A 24,044-nucleotide genomic window follows, 5' to 3' on the forward strand; every position below is an offset into this window, starting at 1 on the left:
ACAACTTCCAATAACAAAAAAATTATTTCTTTCCTGCCAGCCTTTGTCTGCTGGAGGAAAATGAATCTGATGCATCCTGAGCCCACGCCCTCCTCTAAAAGAGCAACTAACAACGTGTCAAAGGGCCTGGACTAATGAAGCCATGATGCTTTGCAGAACTAGCAGGCTAGCTTACAGCTCTGAAGGTCACAAAGTGTTTGGGATACAAGATACTGGGGACAGGGTAAGTAGGAAAGAAGAGATAATTCGCACAGTGACCGAGAGAGAACAGGACGACTTCTCCCACCTGCGCTCCTGGTAGCCATCATAGGTCGAGTCATTCAGATAAACGATGGGGAAGCCAGGAGCCGCTATTGTCCCTCCTTCAGGGATGCTATAGGATGCCAAACCATCTAAAAAAGAAGGCCATATACCTCAGAAACACAGCAGCAGCAGCCTTCCATCATCTCTGTCCATATGATCCTTTTATTTATGATGTGGACCAACAGAAGCAGTTCCATGGGCCTGGGATTCCCTCTGCATACGTGGGGACGCAGGTGAGTCCCAGTCAGCATTGCGTAAGGACTACTTTCCAGTGACAGGCATGGGAATCGCTACTTACCATACCAGACACAGCCATAGAGCTCCACCCTCATACAGACAGTCATTGGCATCTCTGTCACAGGAATCACCCGGATAAAGCGTGCAATGATGGGAGGCCGAAGATCTTTCAAGACCACGTCGTAAGTGTCGATGTTGCCTTGGATCACCTGGAGAAGAGAGATCCTTACCAGCAACTTCTCCCTGTCGTGTTGTTCATTTGTACAGTGGTGTACTTGCACCTTATCATTTGACACTGGGGAGCTTTCCCACACAGTACCTGCAGAGGGTTAGCTGCTGCTGCTCCCCTCCGCCTACCTGGTACGTGGCTTACAGGGTGAAGGGTGCTGCCATTTCACCTCCTGTCCACTGCAGACCCATACCAGGCTGTTCTCTGAGGGAGAGGAGAATGGCAGGAAGGAGATGAATGTACATGTACGTTGCAAACACCTCCAGTTACTACTGCTTAATTCCTCTTTCTTCAAGCAAGCCTCTGTGTACTTTCTCAAAACAGGTAACTGAGCACTTGCTCTCCTCACCAGTTACCTGGTGGAGGGTCCTGATGTCCTTTCTCTATAAGCCAACACAATTCCAGAGGTGCTGCAGTGTTTGGGGGATGAAGGCGCAAGCAGCTGCACAGCAGATGTCCTGAACCGAAGTGCTCAGCATTGCCACCGTCACCCCATCCTGCTGAAGCGCAGTCTGATCTAAACAGCGACTTTCATCCTCCCCCTCCCCTCAGTTTCACTGCAGTTCTGGGAAGAGTCCACTATATTTTGACAGTCAGTGTGTGGAAACAGCTGAAGCTGTCAATCCCCCAGTAGTTTGGAAAGTATTTGGTCCTATGGAAACAAAATAAGAACACTTCTGAGTGTGAAGGTTCCTGTTCAGAGATGCTATTGGTGGGAAGGATGAATCGGAGGCTGAGGTTACTCAAAAGACCATGTAGATTGCAATTGTTGGTGTATAGGCAGTTAAACAGATGAGGGGGGCCAACGACGGAGGTGTTTTCCTCTTCATGGCAGCAGGGGAGATGTCCAGATGTGGCTAGAGTCCACTCAGAAGTAAAAGACCTTGTAGTGTCACAAAAAGAAACCACTCAGAAGACCCTACCTCCCTGAAGAGCCAGCCACCTCTGGTGGTCTACTGGACCGCACCAGGATAGCTGTGGAAGTTCCCTGTACCCGGCCGGACAGCTATACAAAGCCACAAAGTCCCAGGAGCAGACCAAAGAAAACAGAAGGAAAGCAAAAGAGTAAGCTCACCTCCTCGACAGGCCTTTAACCTGCAGCCTCTTAGTATCTCTCTTCCTAGGAGAAACACCCATGACTACTTCTAATGAAGCAGGGAGTACATAAGTCATTCCTGTCTTCAGGAAATAAGTGAAAGCAATTAACCCTTTCAGCTGTCAGACAGCCTAAAACAGGAGACCTGGAAGCCACCTAGGCCGGTTCCACAAGACCTTGCTGATAGGAGATAAAAACCACAAGGAGACAGCATATAGCAGAATATCCCATCTTCATCACAGGAGTTGGACAGATCCTCTGGAGTTGGCCATTTGTCAGGGAATCTGAGGTGACACATGTCAAGCCAAAGAGTCCGAGACAGACAGTGCTGCACAGAGGAACAGGAAGAAAGCTTCAGCCATCCACATCATAAAAAGGCACCTCTGCACCAGCTCCGTAGTGGAAGAGCTGACATTTTTGCTTGTCCTGTAGAAACATCCGAGAGAAGCAAAAGAGAAGCGGCACTTTCCCTAGCACCTCCACCAGGTGGGGATGCTGCTATTGAGCACACAGTTTCTCAGGGCCAAAAAGCCCAAAGTGAATCAGTTGTGTGAGGCACAAACTCAGCACCAGCCTCCAGTCCCAGCCACTACTGGTGCCAATGCTCCCAACAGCAAGAATGAAGTGGTGCTGCTGGCAAACGACTGCAGGTGGCTGACAGCAGAAGATGATGAGGACCCAGGACTTAACGGCACTTCCACCACGCAACATCAGCACCAACAGAGAGGACCAGTCTTAACTGGTACCAGAGACAAGGGGTCATCAAATTGACTCTGCCTTTACTGAGCCAATTAAAGCTGGAAGTGACTTCCCTTGTGAGGAGCAGCACAGGCTACATGTCTGAAACTTAGCAGCACAGTGAAGGGGTTGGTTTGGGTTTTTTGACTGAAATAATTTGTCTGATCCCCTTGGACAGAGATATTGCCAAGAAGGGCTCACATAGTCATACCCTGAAACATCAGCAGCTGGGCATCTATCAACTGCAGGACTGGAAGAAGCCTTCCTAATGCATACAGGGAAGTAGATTAGGATCTTGCACCTCATTCCAAGGTCTGAATGATTTTACAGGACATTGTAATCAATTTTTTTGACCAGACAGCAGTGCCTCTGAAATACAAATTCACTAATGGAATATGCCCCTATTGGTGACATTTTGAAAAGCATGGTTTATGGAAAGTCATTTTTCAGAGAAGCTGAAATGGCAGGAATTGCATTCCATTTGGAAATGTCCAGAATGTATGTCCAGAAACAGCAGGGACAGAGAGGCAGAAGCATCTTCTCTAAGGATACCAGGAGGGAAACCTTTTTGATCTCATGTGATGGGAACAGGTATACACACAGACAGAATATATGTGGACTTCCACATATACAAAACAGAGGATGGCTCACATTACAGCATCATACACAGCTGAACACATGCTCATTACCCTATTACAGCCTAAGAGGGAGATCTTGCAAAAACTGACACACACTAAATCATAACACCTGACGCTAACAGAATCCTGAGTACCCAAGAACAGCACTCTGCACAGGACTGGGGTGGGAGACAAGGGACATTTAGCTGCTTGTGGACAGTGTAAGCCTACTGAGTTCTGGTATCACTCAAGATGCAGGCAGACTTCACCTAAAGTACCGAAGAAGAACCGTTAACTCTTTTCCTATCCTGCAGACAGTGTTTGTAGCGTACACCTATATGCAAGGGATGGGCAAGATAATGGCAATGGCCAAACAGCCAATCAAAGGTCTGTTAATGAATTATTGGCTCACTCAATCTAAAAGCTATTACCTAATACTGAAAAACAAACCCCACTGTTGACTTCCAAAGCACCCCCCAGCACAAGAAAACATCACACCCAGTACCTTTCTACTTTGGCTTAGGTCTTCAGGCTTCACAAGCCAGCCTGAGGCAGGGTGACCAGGTCAGGCGAGCTGCAGATAAGAGAAGGTGATTCCTTCCCAGGGGAAGTTTAGTAATTACAAACATGACCAGAGTACTGCCAGTGCTGAGCTACGTACTCAGGTCTGGAGAGAGGATAAGACAACTGTGAGGAGTGAGAAGCCTAAGTATGTGTGCTCAGCACACATCCTACCCTCTGAACTCCTTCCTCCTCACTGCTCCCTACATTGAACGCTATCAGATGCCCAGAAACTCAAGTCCATTCCCTGCCACCCCCTCTCTTTTTTAAATGAGAAAGCAGGCACCTGCTTTGCAGCTTCCCATTCAGAAGCAAGCATCTAGCTGGTAGAGGGACATTCACATGATGTTCTGAACATGGACACAAAGGCAGTGAAGAGACACAACTTTCAGTGACAGCAGTAACTGGGATCTGGGGGAGTCAGGTCAGGGAAATAAGAGTCCAACATCACAGCAAACACAGGACTAAGGCAGAGAACCCTGAATGCCTTGACAGAGAGGAGCCAGGATGAAGTAGAATGCACTATGCAGTATGTAGAGGATGTGCCTTCTACAGTCTAGTTCTCCATAACAACATCTGCATGCTCCATGATTCAGTTCCTGCTACACTCACCTTCCTGCCCTGACGGTCCTTCCAGGAGATCCAGCGCTCTCCATTGCGACTATAGTCAATTCGGTAAGCACGGGCAAATTCTTTGCCTGTGGCCCGGGCATGCCGTCCCTGAGTCCCAATCAAAGTGATAAAAAAGAGCTTGTGCAGGTCAATTTGAAGGAACTGTACATCTTCTGGCTGCAGCAAGCCAGCCGGGCACCAGGCTCCATCCCCCTCTTCCCTTTGTAACCTGAGGGGAAAAAAAAAATAATCACACACATTAAAAAAAGCATCACTTCCAAGGATCTAGTGTTCCCAAGAACTGAGGAAACACCTTGAAAGTTTGAGAATTGGGAAAAAAGAAATCAAATCAGCAAATGAGACCTGACAGCTGGCTACCAAATACCTCTCCCCTTCAGGGTGATGGTCAATTGAGACTTAAAGAGTTCTGTAGCCAGTTCTCCCCTATGCAGAACAACTCCTTCAGTTTCAGATACCTTTCATTAACTGTTAGAAGCAATTTCTTTCCCAGACATGCACCTCCACATTGATCAGAAACAGCAATGCTACTCAGTAGGCAATTACATACCACATGCTTTTCAGCACCTTGCTGGTGAAGTGCATACTCACTTCCAAACCCCACACAGAAGGGCCTGAACCTCTGCTTGACCACCTCCTAGAGCTCTAACAAGCACAAAGGGGAGCATCTTAAAAATCCCTTTTCAAAAGAAAATCTCTGCCCATCTACAAATTATTCTGTGCCATCCCAATGCATCTTTCATGTTTCTGTCATTCATCAGAGCTGCTTGCACAGGCCACTGCTGCATGTAGGATGTGAAGGTCTCTGCTTCAAAGCTGAACATTGTGGCACCAGCTGCCAAGATTAAGGCTTTTATCCTTGGGAACTGCACACTGAGCAGAGTGCTGCAGCTATCAGCGCCACTGAAGGTAACACTGCCTTACCTTGGCTTCTGTAGGCTCAGCTGTGCAAGCCACAAGGTGGTGAGAGTTTGAAATGTGAAAAATGTATCCAGACACAAGACCACCATGTGGGGTTTTTAGCAACAAGGATATCTTGGCGAACAGCAAGCCCTTGAAGGGCCCTTGTCTTTCGGACAGCTACCCATCTCTGCTTGATGGGATCAGCGAGTGCTACCCCCCATGCTGCAGGAGGCAGCACCCAGGAGACACTGGAGGTCAAGGCACAGGCTAGAGAAGGTTTTTGTTTCAGGTTCATCAGCTGTTTGTGCCAGACCTTCTTACAGTGAAGTGGCAAGTAAAAGAAGTTATAAAAAAAGCAGGAAGGGTGACTGAAATGACAGGGACAGACATCTGCACTGGACAACTATGACCTCTAACAAAATGAAGTCAGCTGGAGGGTGCCTTCATGTCTTCACCCTGTGGACATACAGCTGCCCTGGCAAAGAGATGATGGTAACAGATGGCAAGCGATGCCTGAAGTATTTGCAGAACCAGAGATAAGCCATACCTCAGAACAAAATAAGTCTCCCAGCTTTCAGACCCACAGGCTTGTTCAAACTCCATTAAAACACACAACACTTAGCATCTTTGCTCCAACACAGACTAAGGAAAAAAAATATCAAAATCAAGCACCAGGAGAATTTTATGATTTTGGACTGCCCAAACTCATCACAAGAACATAGATATCATAGTTATCCGGAAATTCATACCTGACTTGCACCAAAACTGTAGGAGTGTTTGAGATCATCATTATAAATAATTCCAAGGAAACTTACATCTGTAAGTTAGTAGCTTTGAGAGAAATGAAATAATGAAAAGCCAGGCTCAGGACAAAGGTAAGTATTGCTTGACATTGAAAGCAAATCCTTTAGCTATTTTAAACAATTCCTTGACTCTGCAGTCTCCAGGTTTTTGAGTCAGAGTGGACACAGTCTATTTCCTCAATAGGATGCTGTTGAACAGTTTACCGTGGTAAATGATTTCCTATGTTTTAGTTTAAAGCACTCTTATAAGAATCCCAAGGGCACTGTCCCTAGCTGACATGTAAGTCACATATCCATTAGAGATGTATTCATAGAACTACAGGAAGATGAGGGTCGGAAGCAACCTCTGGAAGTCTCTAGTCCAATCTCCTGCTCACAGCAGGGCTTAAGTCCAAAGCTACAGTGTGTTGCTCAAGGCCTTGGTACAGCCAAGTCTGAAAATATCCAAACACTGAGACATCACCAGCTCTCTGGGTACCTGTCCCACAGCTTCATTTTCACAGGAAAGGATATTTTTTTCTTCCTTGATATTGAATCAGAATTTCCTGTATTACCACTTGTGACCATGACCATTGTCTCTTGGCCTGTGCACTAGTTAGATTTAATATGGAAGCAGTGAAGAAGCTAAGCAAACAGGTTTATTTAAGGGTGAGAGAACTTCTTCCTCAATCACATATTGGATATACAGAAGAAAAAAAAAAAGAGGATCACATTTTATGCCAGAGATTAACCTACCGTGCATACTGGGGTCCTGTGGAATCATACCACTGGCTAGAAGCCGTGATGTCTTCATCTCGTATTGTCCCTTCATGCATACCCAAAGGGTAACGGCATATAGCTGAAAATGGGAACACAAGCAAGTAAAAAAAGATCAGTACCATTTCCTTCTAAATTGCCAGACAAGTTTAATTAAAAGGCTATCATGCCTAGGGAATAAACATGGTAATGATAAAACAGAGAATGCAAATAAAAAGGATTAAATACTTAGTTATTATCATAAACTGAAGTTATAAGTAATGAAATACACCCATAGTTAGTATTCAGCGGAGTCCTGGCAAGGCAAAGGCTTTACAAAGAAACATTTTAAAAACCTCCAAAAACATACCAGTGTTACTGGTTGCTTGGACCTCTTTTACAATGAAAAATTACTTACCAATAATGATGAGACACAGAAAGGAAGCAATTGTTAAAGATTTTTCTTCTTCTGGAATAAACTGGATGCTTGACTTGCATTCAAATAGGAACAATCATTATTTTCACCAGTCCAGGAACAAGTGAGGAGTCAAATAGCTTCTATTACAGGTGACTAGACTAGCTTATAGAAGTGTCTGCTCTGTCATGTCACTGCAGGCTAGAGCTTACACTTGAGCACGAGGCCCTGACCATCCACACTGCCCCATTCAGGTCCATTCCCCACCCTCAGCCTCAAGTGGAGCAAGCGTTTCTCTCCAGGCAGGAGAAGACTCTCAAACTTGGGGCCTCCAGAGTACAGACAACTGGCTCAAGCAACAGTGCTCTACGAGCTCAATACACTAAAGACAGCGCAGATGTAGCTTACAAATCCAAGCTGGCCCGGCTCTCTCCCCTGACACAAGTTTTAAACGTGTCTTGGAATACTAGAGATGTTTCAGAAAACTCAAAAATCTTAATGTATTCATTAAGGCTCAGTATTCAAAACAGGCAAGCAAGATATTTTTGTCAGACTTACATCAACAGCAGATCAAAAAGTTATATGAGATTAAATCATGAAACAATTAAAAGATAAAAGCATAGTCAATGGCAAGTCACAGAAAAAGGGGAAATAGACTCTCCTATAGATTACTGAACATTTTCCCCAGAGCTCACAGCAGCCCCACAACAGCCCCAGCTCATTCCATCTGCAGTGACACGGGCAAGAGCCAACACATGCTCCAGTCACTCCAGAGTGGCACATGTGTCAGTTGGCATCCTCACTGCTACACCACCATATCAGCAGCCTTGCCTGCCTTTCCCCCAGCGAGGGCACAGCCTTGGGGGGGGTGTCTTCATCATTTCTCTATCTCAGGACTGCTACTCTTGCAACAAACCTAGATAAAGTTGTTCGCTGGGTTCAGAAGCTACAAGAGACAGCAGCATGAAACCACCTTGTTGTTGCCACCACAGAGAAGAAAAAGCCACAGGCTGAATAACTACCTGACAGATTTCAACGTAGCAATGTTTGCAAATAGGTTGTTTCAGTAGGGCTTGGCTGCAGCTGTTAGCAGGCACACTACCAACAAATGTGTTATGTATATTCCTAAATAATCTTGTAAAGGAGATGGGTGGTGAGGTGGCAGTGTTTGCTGATGATACCAGATTGTTTAATATAGAAAAAAGCAAAGGGAATACAGACAAAAACTAGAAAACACTATTACACCACTGTCTGTATGCATGTTACATGCCAGTCAGACATGGAATAGAGCTCTTACTCCTTCCTTCTCCCATCAAAAGGCAGAGAAGGCAACACAGATGATGCAAAAGGGAAGATCTGCAGCCTCGCTGTTACAAAAGCGATTACTGAAGTATGACAAAGGTAATTTATACCCTGAACAATTAATCACTCACTGTCTCTTAAGATACCAGAACCAGGGAGGCATCAAAAGATCGGGTAGTAGAGTTCAAAAACAACATACACATCCTTAAATCTGTTAAACGCTCCAAATGCCAAAGACTCACATGGGTTCAAAAGTCAGCTGGAGACAAACTCACAGCTACCACAAGCAAATACACAAGTGCTAGCTCAGAATGCTCCTAAGCAGCAGACTGCAGCAAGCCGAGAGCACACCTGGGATAAAGCACTGCTGGGACCAGACCCTGCTGGAGTCAGGACACCAAGCTGGAGAGGCCTCTGGTCTCACCCAGAACATTCATTCACATGTCTGAGGTTTCCTACGAGGCCTGTCTACAGAAGAATTCACTGGGAGGTAAACTGTGTCTGACTGGGATCAAGCATGGTGTTTGTGGCTGCTGAGAGCCAACAGGGAGCTCTAACCATGCTCCGATACGGAGCAGCAAGTTTAGTAAACCACACTAGCCCAGACTATCCCACCACAGACCAGTACAATCTGATCTATTCCTGGAAAGCTAGTATGTTGCTAAACTAAGGGTAAATATCCGAAGATTTTCCAAAAGGGTGGGGTTGTCAGCTGAAAGCAGAAAAATGTTTTTGTGTTTCTGCAGTGTGAGTCCTGTCTGGTCATACCTTATTTAAAGGTCAAGTGCCCACCATACAGCAATGCCAGATGGACAGCTAGCTGGCTGGGAAGGTCTTGGGGGCACTGGGACTTACTGCAATCCTTCACAAAACTCATTAGTTCACAAACTCCAGGCTGACAAATGGAATTCAGAGTGTCCCTGGCAGAAGACTGTGGCTCTCACCAAAATGTAAATCCTCCTGACCAAAGCCATCCTTAGGTTCTGTTCAGGTGCCACCAGGACTCCTGCTCAGTTATCCCTGATGCTTTACTATGCTATGACTATGACACTAACCTGCCATGCAGACAGAACACACTGAGGCTCAGAAAAGTATGAAGCTCACCTCTGTTAGTGAGGTCAAACAACTGATGCTAGGCAGAAGGAATCCACAGGATCCCTCCTACATAGGTCTGAATCATCCACAAAGCAGCCCTTTGATTTAGAAGGTAATGCAGGAGGTGCTTCAGACCACTCCTGGAGAAGAGCAGGAGGTCAAGATGATCAATGGAGCCTGCGGGCATCACAGCCAAGGAGCATCAGCTGAGCTATAGGTGTGCTAGAGTTTGGCTGGGAACAACAGGGCACAGCCCCTTGGACGTAAGAGGTGGCTGAGCACTGTGGGAGCTGAGAAAGCAAAGCTGCTCGTAGAAGCCACAGGCAGAATTGAGAGGTACAAACAAAGCTACATGCTTATTTCTTGGTGGAAAAGATGATGACTGCAGAAGGGTGGCACCACAGCCCTGTGCTCAAAGCCCACCCCACCTCCCAGGGTCTGGGTATTGGGGGGAAATATTCCTGCACCTTTGAGTATGCTAACTTCTGTTCTTACCACCCCCCCAAAGGAACTGGCATGTGACTGACCCCCTAGCTGCTGTCTTCCCTCTTCTCCCACTAGTTTTTAAGCATCAGAACCAGATGGCAACTCCACTTCAAAGTTGGACACATGGGGGGGTGTACAGTGCAGGGAGCAGCTGTGTAACAGGGGAGCACAGGGGTGCCTGCTGAGCTCCCCACAGGCCTCGCTTCACTTCTCACTGGTTGCGGCACAACCTCAAACCTCTGCAAAGATCCCCAGGCCAGAGCAGGGTCAGGGCCAGACAGTCAGAGGGCTCCAAACAAACAGAGCCAGAGCCAGCAGAGCTAACAAAGGCCCTCAGGGTAGCACTGCTGCCTCACCACACCTTCAGCCAAGCTGGGAAAGGATTAGACTCATTTCACAGACTGTCTCCAGCTCAAACCACCTCATTACAGGAATTTTTGCAATATATTGCAGACCATTATCTTACTCACCTCCTTCATGATTACGACTGGCCAAATGCTGTAGGATAAGAGGTCATGCCCTCCACAGGGACTCATAGGCTCATATCCCCATCTCCACCCTAGCTTTGTGCCAGGTAGGGTTTTCTAACTTTCCTTCCACACTTGTCTCTCCAGAACCCTTGTCACCAGCTGGAGTGCTGTGGCTTATGCTTTGCTAACTGGTAATTTCCCTTCCACAGCGAGCACAGTATCTCTGAGCCAGTCTAGAGCCAGGTTTTCTCTGCAGGTCGCATGGTCAAAGCAATGAAGTGATAAAGCTCAAGACAGGCCTGCTGAGAGCGCAAGACCCTCTGGGTGGGCAAAGAAAGGAATATATCCATGTGCCTGAGCCCTCCTGGGACTGTTGGGAGAGATGTCCCGCTCCAGCACAGCTTGTTGAGGAAGACTGGCCATCTCAGTCCAGAGGGGGACATTCAGGAACTACATTAGTGATTACATTTACATGCATTCATTACATTCATATGCATTCATCATGGGAGGCAAAGAAAGGCTAAGAACAAGTGTATGAAAGGTGGGACATCAGAGTCCTCTCCCAGGCTGGCAGCTCCCTACCAGGGTTGACTTCGGTGCCAGATGGCTCAGGCAGTGAGGCCAACAGCAGCATGCAGAAGATCATGGTAGCAATCGGAGGCGCTGTGCAGGGTCAGATGGGTGCGAATCCTTCAAAAACAGCAGCTGCCATCTACATTTCTGAAAGACAAAGCAGAAACACAAGATGAGAGCCCTCCAAAGACAGGACTTCTCTGTGCTGCAGACTTGCTATATTGACATTGCCTCATGATGGGTTGGGCAACCTTCCATGTCTTTAAGAGTGTCCTGACCTCAGCCCTACTCTGACCCATCACCTGATAGGAGGCTTAGCGAAGAGCTAATGATTGCCTGACAACCTATAACGTATCTAAAGCTATTAATGTAATTCAGGTTTTAGGAGCTCAGCTGCCATGGCTACTGTGCAGACACATACTCTCTTAATTGCTTTTAAACAAGTCCAATGCAAAATCATCTCTCCCCCATTGATTCTTCACTTTCCTTATCATGTTAACAAGTACTGAACCTGGATAGTCCGACCAGGATCCCCAAGCGGGGTTTATCCATGCAACACACACCTCTATCTGCACCAGCCATCTACTCCAAGTAGCCAAGGGGGCACTCAGGAACTTGTCATACAGCCTTAAGATAAATGTCTAAAACAGGGTGTAACTAATCTCTTCCTACATGTTCACAGTGCTGCCAAAAGAGCATGTGCACTCACACATGCGAGCACACTTAATTTCCTGTTTGGAAACAAGGAAAATAGCAAAGAGCTTAAATGCTGGCAATTTCAGTGGAAAGCCATGATAACACCTAAAGGAACACAAGGTCATATCAGCAGTTATGTGAATTCTTCGTGTCCACATTCACTACAAAGAGCCTTGGGAGCTTCCCATCCTGGAAGATAAGCTTTACAGAAGGCAGGTTAGAGGCTCTGCCTCGTATTGAAACGTCAAGCAAAAAGATAACAGAACAAATCAGTAGATGCAAAGTTGTCAGGACCAGAGGGTGTTTGCTCAAGAATCCTCAGAGTGGTAGTAAAAAGGAAAAACTGAATCTTCAGATTTGTTAGTAAAGAAAGAGAGGCTACAAAAGCGACCATCGTTGTGCTGGTGCATACATGCGTGCAAGCACATCAGATGCCATTAGCTCAGAGATTCATAACAAAAGGCTGTATTTTTTCCACCCAACGTAATTAAACTGTACAAGTCACAGCCATGAGTTGCTGTGGATACCAAAACAATTGGATATATTCACAACAAAAAGATACACCACAGCTTCTTAAATCCAAAGGTAAAACCTTTGGCTCAGGAAATCCCCCAGCCACAGATTGCTAGACGCCCAGAAGCTAAATCAGGGTTAGAATCACTGAAGCTTGCCCGGTTTTTATTCTCTTTCTTAAGGATTTGCTACTGGCCATTGTCCCTGCTGGATTCCGTCAGAAAAGATGGCTCCAAGCCTGAAAAACAACTAAGGGCCTTCTTGGGAAAAGAGCCAAACAGGCATGCAGGAGGGGAAACTAATGACCAGTGCACACTGCCCAGTGGTGCTGTGCTCAGTCACACAACAATGCAGGCAAACAAACAAACAAACCAACCTTACAATTGCCAGGACCCCTCCTGCTTCAGTCACCTCTTGTACTCTATGTGACTGCCCTGGCCGAGGCTGGAAGGCAGCTGACAAGGTTTGTGATTTTTGTGGCATCTCAGGTGGTGAGTGTGCAAAAGCAGAGCACTGGAGAGAAAAGGCAGTCCCGATCTCAGCAGGAGGGTCCAGCAATCAGAAAAGAGGTTTTGACCAAGCACTCTCAAGCTGTGTGTGCATCAAAGGTCACCTTCCCCCACGAAATGGGGGGTGGAGGAAGGAGGTGAGGCTGGTGACCTCTGATGCAAACATACCAGTTGCCACCATCCCATGGCAGACTGCAACATGGAGCAGAGGCTTCTTGTAGCCATGCAGAGGGAGACTTTGTAAAGACATTTTGCAGCAGAAAGACAGATCTGGTGGATGTTCATCTATGCAGGTGATGGCTAGGGTGCCCCAGAGGCTCCCAGCACAAGACTTGCAAGGGGGAACTGGAGAGAGTTCAGCACTAGAGGAGACTTTGCACCCACAGGACTTGAGCAAGGAAAGTGTCATGAACATTAAAGCCTTTAACTCTAACTACCTTCCTGGGAAAGGTTATGGGAAACACAGGAGAGCGCTGTTTGATGGTGTACAGGGTGCCCTGCCCATCACTTCGGTGTCTACCCAGATCAGCTATACCATATGGGTGCAGCCTGGGCTAAAGATCCTTCCTGGGGGTCCCCATGCTGGATCAGCCTCTGAACAGAGCTAAAGAGGTCCTGGCAGGAGAACAGCAGCTTGGAGACATCTCCCAGGTGACTTCTCAGCCAGAGGTTTAAAAGCTGCCAGCTACACTGGAGCCCTCAGATGGCAGAGGACAAGCACACATACACTGCATGCCCTCATTAACTCCTTCAGAGCCTGGCCAGCAAGGAGAGGACCAGGCATCCATAAAGGTACAGGCTAGCTCCCACCAAAACACCCTGGGAGCTCCCTCTAACTTGTCCAGGGTTAGGGGAAAGGATGGCCAGAAAGCATTGAAATAGTCATTGTGCGTGGCTAGCAGAGGCCCAGAGACCACTGTTGGAGCAAAAAAAAGAAGCGAGAGCAACCCCAGACATCGCTAAGTGTTCAGATGCCTTGGCTTCCCGTTTGATCCGAGAGCCCAGCAAGGAAAGACCAACAGCAGGGAGGCAGATGCCTGCAGCAGAGCACAAGAACAACCCAGCACCCACCACCCTCTGCCATCGGCGCAGAGCTCACAGCCCAGCTTCACCCGGAGGGAAGCTGACACTTCGCGCAGGGGTTTTGTCTTTTGACGAAACAGTAGCTGTGCGAAGCATCTCTCATCCTCTCAAAATGACATGCAAGTCATCACCACGGCCACAAATATCACAGCAACATAATCCATGCAACACAAACAGTACCGTTACCTCATTTGACCAGGTAAATGTTTTGTTTTTGACAAACAAAAAAATAATAATAATTTAAATGCCCATTTGCTTTACCCAGAGCTCATGCCACATTCTAAGTGACACCTATGCTACTGCCACATAGCCAGCCACAGCATTTCACCGCTGGCACGGGGTGATCAGAATGTAAACAATAACAAGAGGAAAGAAAGAACAGGGTGGAGTGTGAACAAGGGAAGTCACAGAGAAATGCCCAAGCACACCATGTCAGCTCCTGCCACCAAGCCAGCAACCAGCGCTGGAGGAAGGGTGCAGGCTGGGGCAGCACAGACTGTGGCTGTCCCTGTCCCACCATGTCCTGCTTGCTTCAGCCAACACCCTGGGAACCAGGGGCTGCCCAGAACCTGATGGGTATGTGGAGCTTGGAACGTCACACAAAAATAGCGTGGGCCTGGGGGAACTGCAAGCCAAAACTGGAAAGCGTGGCCATGGAGGCCAGCCTGGCCTCCAGGAGAGAAAAGGAAAGCTTCGGAGCTGGCTCTAGAGCTCACCTGCCTGCAGCTCTGTGCCTATAAAAGCTGGTTTTGAATTTGGCCCTTCCCTACCAAGACGAGCAGCGTGAATCCTCTCTGGATATGTCCATCCCTAGTGATGACAGAGGGAAGGCCCTAAATGGCTGGCTGCACTAGCCTCATCCTTCCCAGGCGGCCACAGTTTGGCGAGACAAATTCTCACCTTGGTATGGCAGTGATGAACTATTTCCAGCAGTTCAGCCCTACACAAGGACCCCAGCAGCTGGGTTCAGGCTGTGCTGGGTTTATTCTTCCCAACACACTCAGTTCCCAGTCCTGAAGCATGTTTGGGGGTTGTCCTGGGAGAGGTGCTGCACACAGGGAGCAAACAGTGTCATTTCTCATCTTCTGGTGCTCCACTGCAGCTGTTCTTCTCTTGAGCGAGGTCATCAAGAGTGTTTTTCTCTCCTGCCTCATAATTTAGAGAAGCCTTAGCTCCACTTGGGAGCTTGTACTGCCGGAAATCTCTGAAGAACTACTGATGTTGATTTCTGCTGAGTCTAAATCTCAGCTAGTAGTAGACTGGATTCCCAAACTGCACACTTCCCAGTGCTAGAACACACTGGAATATACTACTATATATAAGCCTCTGTCCAAACTGCTTTGGAAATCATCTTCCTAATGATTTTTTCCTGGGTAGATGACTTGATACTTTTATTTGTACCTCTTTCAGCTGCATTAGAGCCCCTTGCTGTACTCAGCCCTTTCTTCCTGACCTGCCCACACATACACAGAAAGTGCCAAACTATAGCACAAGCCCGAAACCAGCAAAAACAGGATTAGCAACATACTCACAGAGGCAAGAAAGTGTTAAACTCTGTTCTCAGGACTGAATGGATCAAGTTGCTAATTGCTAACAGCTGGCTACAGGAGAATAAAATCCTGTTACAATCATTGTGAGTGGAAAAAAAATAAAAATCTACTTGCTAAAAAAACTTACTAAGAAAATGCAAAAGAGGGAAGTTTTTCCCAATATACCCAGCAGATACCACGTCTAAAAAGCCAATTCATCTCTCCGCAGAGAAACAGCTCGCTGTGACCCAGCACCATCCCCAGCGCAGCATGGGGCCTTTGAGCACAGTGGGCGCAGGAGGGAGCTATTCTTTAGTGATGTGCACGAAGAAGGTGGGACTTGGAGCTCCTCCAGGTACTGTTCTCCCTCCAGAGATCCATTACGGAGGTCTGGCATGTTTGCAAGCCTCTCTAGATCCCAACTGAAACAGGCATTTGTTTTAACTGGTTCCTTCACAGATCATTACCTCGGAATGGGACCTTAGGGTTTGCTGCAGGAATCCCATTACAGATGCCCAGCACCGCACCAAGAAACTCCCCGGTTGTGATGGATACTTACAGCTCTGCATGTATGATGCACACCACATGTTACAAGAGGACCTACCCTAAATCAAAGTTTCCTCAGAAGAGGTTCAGAAACTATTAGGAGGATTGCATGGTATCTCCTAGCATTCCTAAAGGAATTCATGGGGCAATATCTGAAGTCTGAATAAGAGGCTGGAAAGCATGATTTCTATTTTTCTAGCTCTAGCATGATGGTGGAACACTTCTCTGCCTCAGAATTAACCTGGGATACCCCAAACCCAGCAGTCTTCCTCTGGAGCACATACTTTACAGCCCATGCAGCTCCAGTTTGGACCAAACAATCTGTTGAAGAAAATGCTTAGCACAAAGGATTCTGATCGCTTCTTAAAATGTTTTGCTTAGTTTACAATTCTTGCTGCTGGTATCAATTTTTAGTTTTTAAGAGAGCTTTTAAGCCCCAGTCATCTCCTCTCTACGCATTCCTATTCAACAGGAACAAAGATTTTGCCTTTGCAACTCAACATCACGCTAAGAGTGCATGGGGATAGTAACCTTAAGAAAAGGTAGTATCTTCTAGTGGCACCAACTGCCACAACATTGGAAAAAAGTAGAGCAGCACTGCTGGCGTGAGAAGGTGACCACCCACTCCAGCAGAGCCACTGGAGGGTGAACAGATGAGCCCAGTATCAAGGCAGCCACACCACGTGTGCAGGAGCCCTGTGAGAAGGCAGCAACAAGTTGTCCCTTAGGTGCACTGAGAGTATGGTCTCTAGCCATCCCTAGACTCAGTCAACCAGGCAGCACAGGGAGAGGCCTCTGCATGACACATGGGTGACACCTGGACAAACCCAAGTGCAAACAGTGACACCAAAAATCAACATGCTAGACAGTAACAGGGGAGCTGGGCCAGCCCAGCAAGATTCTGGCATGAAGTGCAAGGCTGCAACAGGACATCTTGGATATAGGCACCAACAGAGATGGGCAGAAAGAGTAAAAACCCATGACAATGTTAGGAATGCGGTGGGGGACATAGGGCAAGAACAGTGACACCACAAAGCCATGTCCAAAGCAGCAACAAGGCTGGACAGATAAAAGCAACCTGTCATCACAAGAGACACAAAAGAACACGTGGGGCTAAGAAAAAGACCACCATATTCAGGAGTGGCACTCAGGGCAGGGACAGGGCCACCACAGAGCTGTGTCTCAGGCACTGGCAGAAGGATGGGAACATCAAGGTCTGGGTGTACTTTACTGTCACCCTCTTGAGGGGTGGGTGACAGGAATGCCCTGAGGAGGGCTTGAATCTTTTTCCACATTGTAACCAAACATCTAAAAGGGCTATTCTAAAAAAAAAAGTGACACCTCACTCTTGCTAAATTTTAGGAGAAAAACAGCATTCCAGTCACCTATGACATCACCATTTAATACTGGGAGAAGGTTCAGCCCATGGACTCAAACATGACCGAGTACCTTATCTACAGCCTGGAGGTGTTGTGTTTTTGCAGAAGAGTTGGAGACCCACAAATCTTTCAGCATTTTCCCATTGCCTGTTGGCCAGCCCCACAGGAGTGGGGTGTCCTCACTTTGTAAAACTGCAGACAGCACTTTTGACACAAACCCAGACTTTGGGATAAACGAACAAATGAATTTAATGCAAAGTTAGAAACCAAAGTAGAAACCAAAATTAGAAACTATTAGAAATGCAAAGCCAAAGATAAGGAAATGCAAATTCACCATACTAACTATTGGTGGTTCTTCGCTCAACTAATCCAAAAACACAGACACCCTTCCCCATCAACCCCAGGGCAAGAGTACACTGTGCTTATCTCAACTGAGGAACTTGGAGGTACTTCCCATGACCCAGGCAGAAGTGCCAGGCACGCTGCAACACTACACAGGACATGAATGCACACCATCCCCCAGGAACCCTAAACCCAGCAGCAGGGGCAGGGTGAGCCTCATGCACTCCAACAAGCCCTCCAAAACACAGGTCCCCTCAACTGAGAAGCAGCCTCCAGGCCCATTGCTTCCATATGACAGAAGCAGCAGGAAAACCAAAGATGTGCACAAACCAGAAGTTGCAATTAATTCTCTTCCATGTGCCCAAGCAGTGGTGATCACTGTCCCTTACCCTTACCAGAGCTTCCTTCCCACACAGAACAGGCACCAGAGAGCACCTGGCACATGGACATTTTCACTCTATTCATTACACTGGCATCTCTCCAGCTTTTTTTCTTTTTTTTTTTTTTTTACACTATCCTTAAAACATATCAACTACAAGTTAGCAATAGTCCTCTCAAGAACTACAATCTTCCACTGTGAGTCTCACATAGCAACCATATATATGACATGTTAACCACACAGGTGACAGATGGAATATTAAGAGCACTCAATCTAAACCACCTTCCTCCCTCCCCACTCTCAAGGGGCTCCACCATAACCTTTTACTTAACTGTACTCGAATTTGTATTCTAAAGGAGATCAGGTTACCGAGTTGCAGAATTATTCGGGCTGGAGGAGATCCTCAGGAGAACATCTAATCCCACCTCTTGCTCAAAGCAGTGTTAGCACCAATTTCAGAGCAGCCTATGTAGGACTTTGTCCAGCTGGGTCTTAAAAAACCCCAAGGATGGAGGCTCCTCCACCTCTCTGGACAACCTCTTCCACTGCTTGACTGTCTGCGGAGGGAAAACTTCACGCCTCCTTACACTAGGACAGCACCTCCTGTTACTGCAGTTGAAGATAACTGTCAACCCTCCTGCTACACACCTCAGTAAAAGGCTGTTTCTGTCATCTTGATAATCTGCTCTTAGACATCCCACAGCCTTCTCTTGTCCTGACTAAACCACCATCAGCCTCCTCAGCGAAGCCAAATTTCAGTATTAAGTTACTTAGAATTTGCTCCCAAGTCACCACTCGTGAGACCGAGGTTCCACCCAGGCAGTGGAGCAGCTCTGGCCAGATTTTGCTACGACTCCCACCAGCTTCTTCATGGGCAAACCAGGGAATAACGGAGTTTGTCCCATAGTGATACTAGAGCACTACTCCACAGCCCTCTGTTTAGACACTGCACGGATCACATTCCCACCGGTAACTATTTTTGAGTGGTATCAGGTGGCACTTTCTAAATCTACTTATTCAACATCATACTGATCAGCCAAATGGAAGCTGAGATATTGCCACATTAGCAAGCAAGAGGGCAGGGACTGGTTACGCTAACAGCAAACAAAAGCCAGATACCACCAGAACTGCTCAGGAAGGTGTTTCTCAGCTCAGAGCCCACCAGCTACCAGCAGTGGTGAGGCACCCCGGCAGGACATGAGGATATGCCAGAGATGGGACCCTGCCCAGGGCAAGGGGGACCTGCCTTCACAGTGCTACCCAGGAGCTGCCCCAGGGACCTGACTTGCCCCCACTTCCAAAGCACAGCCTCTTCTGCTTCCCAGGAGCAGCAGCGTTTGGTCAACAGCAGGGAACTTAGGAACCAGATATATGATGTCAATGCAGTTACTTTTGGCAACCAGTACAGGAATCTCATTAAAAACCACAATCTGAAGACTTTTCGGACGTGATCTGCTTTCCATCAGAGCACATGGATCACTGAGCATGTTCTTTCTTTAATTTGACATTGATTTAGGAATGCACTGGTTTCCTCAGATCTCGCTCTGGATGGAGGTTATGGAGGTTAGTCTCAACCACCTGTTGGTTACCTGCTCCCACTCTGTTTTAAAACACTGCTACATTTACGTTTTCCCAAACTTCTGGAACTCCTTCGGTCTTCCCAGATTTATTACACATTAGCAGGCAGGATTCAGAAAGCTGCTTTGCCAGTTTGTTTTAAACAAACAGGTTCCAATCTTGCTCAAGTTCCAAAGACTTTTAAATGTTATCTTGTGTTTAACACCCTCCCTCATTACCAGTGTAATGGAAGGTTATTTCCATATTCTCATAAAGGAGAATACATCATCCAGCTTCTCCCCAAACACAGGAAACATTTTGCTGCTCAGTATTGTTATTAGCAATCAGTTGGGTATTTTTAAGCTTTCCCAACAATATAAACACCATGGATGAAATTTGTTTTGTTATACAGATATCAAAATATTTCTCAGTGCCCTGAGATGTATTTGCTATGCTTTTTCACTTATCTTCTGCTTTCCTTATTAATTGCCTACCTTCCAAAATACTTCACAGTAACAGCTATTTATCCGCACCTTTTTTTTTTTTCCCAAATTGCTCCTAGTGGGTTCTTTTTAAAAAATAAAACATGATTACTGGAACAGACTCTTTGCAAAACCAGAAGAGAAGCAAACAAAGTTGCATACAGCAGCACGTAGTACCCAGCACCAAGCTGAGAAGCTGCTGATTTTTGCAAGGGTGGAAGCCAAACTAAGAGATGGTTCAGTGAAAAATCAAACCAGAAACACTATTTTGGAACATCTACTAATTTAGCTGGCCATCTAGTTTCCATCAAACCACCACAGAAATGCTGATACTACAAAAAGCTGCGTTTTATGAGTTTTGTAAAACGTCTCTTCGTATTCATAAAACAAAAGTTCAGTGCACCTGTCACTGGCACACAGACTTCACCCTTCACTCGAGAAGCACTGCTGGTTCCGCTGGAGTCTTACCAAAAAAATGTTTATGAATGCAAAAAGCTATGCCATATCTCTACAAAAGTAGACCAAACTCGAAGAAGCTTTTCCAATATCAGAAAGCAGCAAAAATTATCATCATTTAATGCATTCCACAGCTTGAAATAACTCCAAATACCAAACTGCAGCAAGCGGGAAGTGTGGCTGCCCTCCCTAACACTGGCCTGCACCAGCGAGGACAAGGCAGGTCGTGTCCTCAGTGTGCATCACTTCAGAGGCTAAGCAGAACGTGCATCAGCGCACCTAACCAAGAAAGCAAAGTCTGGGTACGCACAGGGTTACATCCTGCTTCAGCAAAATCTCTTAACTACACAACACATTTTCAAAGTTTAATTTACTAAGTGCCTGGCAAAGATGGGAGCAGTGAGGGGCAACGCTTACAGAACCACTGAAATTGCTGCAGCAAGCCTGCAAACTCCAGTGAGTATTTCCAGACTGGTCTACCTACGTTCTGCTGGGTTTACTCCTTACTAGTGTAAGTCTACAAGATAAAATATAACTTCTCATGTACAGAGATGAAATTTCAATTAACTAAATGTTCCAACAAAATACCTAGCATGACTATAGACAGCCTAGAGATCTGTGCTTACCACAATGTATTTCAAACAATTAAACCAAATGTTTTCCTTATAAACATAGGAAACTACAGGAACACTGAAAAACCTCTCACAATATTTCACAGCTATGGAAAGTCAGAATGGCTGATTCTGATCAAATTTTCTCAAGGCAGACCAGAAAACAGGACTCACAAAGTAGTAATAAGATTTAGCAATTGCACAGAAGGCAGGTAGCTGTACAAAAATCCTAGGATTGAGGCAAAGATGAGAGAAACAGGAGAGATTAAGGGGAAAAAAAAAGTAGTACATAAAATAATGACGCCTAGACCAAAAAAAGGATCCCATTTACCTCTTTTCCATATTGAAAATCAACTGAAATCAAAAAACAACAAATTAAAACTGAGGAAATGAAATTCCACAGCATACCATGCACATGAAGCCTCTGGGACATACTGCCACAGAGCAACGTGGGAGTAATTCAATAAAATATTGGAAGTGGATCTACATAATAAGAACATCTGCGATTCCATTAGCAGAGTAAAAGAGTACACTAGATATAAATTTTCATCTAGCCAGGCATAAGCAAACCAGTAATTAACATGGCCAGAAAGTTATCTCCTATGCAGGCAAGTTATTCCACATGTGTCTGCATTGAAGCTCTCGGGCTTTTATGCGCAATGTGCCAAGGAGCCACTGCCTGAGATAAGATGGGTGCCTGAGTAGGTGGGCTGTGATCTAATCCAGTTTGGCAAGCTTCGCATCTGTGTATAAAGATCGCATTTCAGTTTTCAGCAGCTTATTGTGCAGCTTCTCAAAAAGAGAAACAACACTACCCACTTTTTTTTTTTCAGCAGAGATAATCCTCAGTGACACAAAAAGGGCAGATGAAATTTCACCCAAACCTATTAAATAAATACCTGTGGAGCAGTGAGCGATCCTGGAATGCTCTGGTAGAAACACAGCTATTTTGGAAAGTTCTCAGCACCTAAAAAAATGGGTTTATTGGGGAAATTAGATTTTATCTGGAAGGGCTGCTACTGGAGAGCCCCACCGTTAACCCTAAAAACAAGGATTCTCAGAAGCAGTTTCCTGCGCATTCACACTCCTGTGTTTTAGGCTCAATGTGAGTCTGAGAAAGTTTGACAGTGACAAAAACTGCAGTAGGTGCGTCAAGAGCTCTGCATCTCCTCAAGAGAAGAGGTGAGTGAACACAGGCAACACAGCCACAAAACTCACATGGGGCAGGAGTCATTTGGGCTCAGAGGGCAGGAACGTGTCCTCCCCACTTTCCCACCGTCCACAAGCAACTCGCTGCCAGCTCCAGCTTTTGCATATCTGACTCAGTCTTAGCCCTGAAACATTTCAGGCAAGCATGTCTGATTGTCAGCTCAAACACCATGGGCTTTCCCAGAGAGCCACAGCCCCAGAAACCACTTCTGTCCAGCAGGACGACACCAGCCAGCTTCACATTTCTACCCAACAAAAGATCCCACAAATCCCAGAGGGCCGTGGGCATGCAACGCTGCGGGAATACCCACGATGTGCAAACCCTCCCACAGCTGTGGGATGAAAACAAGGTGCAAAGAGCCACAGTCTCCCTTCCAGCCCAGGGAGAAAAGCCTTCACCTCCCAGCACTGCCACCTCTACAAACCCCCCTCCACCTCCAGCAAGTCTCCGAAGGCATTTGTGCTTTATCCAACAACAGAAAAGAGCCGACCGCAAGCTGAGTTAAGCCGAAAGGACCCTACCTGCCTTGCCCGGGGCCTGCTGAGCACAGGGAACAACTGCCATGTCTCTTTTGAACTCCACAGGTTGAGCCAGGCTGTAGTTTCGACATTCTTTGCAACTTTCCACCAGCACATATGATATGTTCAAACTTGAGTAACTCCTCCCTCCTCCCTCCCTCCACACACACAGACAGGCCCAGGAGATGGCCCTGCCTCTATCATCCCAGTTCCTATAGCAACTCCTGACCGAGCAGATGGAAACAGAGCTGTTTTCTAGGCAAATCTGCCTTCTTGGATTCCTCTGCTCTTCCCTGCTGTTGGCCCCTCCTTGCTCCAGTGCTCTCCCTAGGGGCTGCTCCGCTGGCACCTGGCCCAGACTTCGCCTGGAGGAAGGCCAAGCTTTGAATTCATTTAGTAAAACCACAACATAAAGCAGCTCTCCTGCTCAGGAAGCAGGGCCCGTGTAGTCCCAGGGGCAAGCCAGGCCCCAGCACAGCACCATGGAGCCAGCTTGCACCTTCTTGTTTAACACTGCTCCCTGCGCTCGCGGGAAAAATCCTGGCAGAGGCATCACCCCGCCGTGCTCCTCATGCTCTTCACCAGCCCGTCTTGTCCATGGGGGAAAGGTAAAAAGCAGAGACAGAACTAGTCATTTATTAAGCAAGTCCAGCCGGCGGGATTATCACAAGCAAAGAGCAGAGTGGGGGCACTTCTCAGACATTTGGACTTTTGCTTCCAAAGGCTTTCCTGGAAGAGGGCAGTGACGCCAGGGCTCGATGCATGTTCATCACAACAGCTCACCTCTACTGGTTTCCTCTGGTTGGGGTCCCACAGGAGTGAAGATCACAAACCCAGCTGTCACACAGCTGCACGACACCACGTTCATTTCCTTTCCACTTAAAAATAGAGAGAAAACACAAAACTCAACACCAGAACGTGGCAGTTGGGCAGAGATAACTACCAAGGGTGACAGGTGACACGGGCAGGTGACATTGCTGAGGCTCCATGGTGGCAGGACAAGCAGAAGCACAGCAGATGGAGCCACAGGAGGCACTGATG

At 46.7% G+C, this 24,044-nt stretch overlaps 1 protein-coding gene across 7 annotated transcripts in view; it reads right to left on the minus strand.

Moving 5' to 3' along the window:
- LOC119153526 (discoidin domain-containing receptor 2-like) overlaps positions 1–24,044 on the minus strand; it is a 63,059-nt gene that overhangs the window by 21,899 nt on the left and 17,116 nt on the right. For 3 of the 7 annotated variants that reach the window (XM_037400116.1, XM_037400118.1, XM_037400119.1), the window contains exons 2-6: positions 11,203–11,340; positions 6,853–6,955; positions 4,394–4,622; positions 602–749; positions 287–392 (exon numbers count right to left, since the gene is read on the minus strand). In XM_037400116.1, coding sequence (XP_037256013.1) covers positions 287–392; positions 602–749; positions 4,394–4,622; positions 6,853–6,955; positions 11,203–11,266 — 650 coding nt within the window. In that variant the 5' untranslated portion in view covers positions 11,267–11,340. Of the gene's footprint in view, positions 1–286; positions 393–601; positions 750–4,393; positions 4,623–6,852; positions 6,956–11,202; positions 11,341–22,174; positions 22,243–23,006; positions 23,159–23,786; positions 23,884–24,044 lie in introns of those variants that run through there. The other 4 variants (XM_037400115.1, XM_037400114.1, XM_037400117.1 and 1 more) reach the window with 4 other exon arrangements.

This window comes from Falco rusticolus, chromosome 9 (assembly GCF_015220075.1).
Source record: "Falco rusticolus isolate bFalRus1 chromosome 9, bFalRus1.pri, whole genome shotgun sequence".
NCBI classification, from domain to species: domain Eukaryota; kingdom Metazoa; phylum Chordata; class Aves; order Falconiformes; family Falconidae; genus Falco; species Falco rusticolus.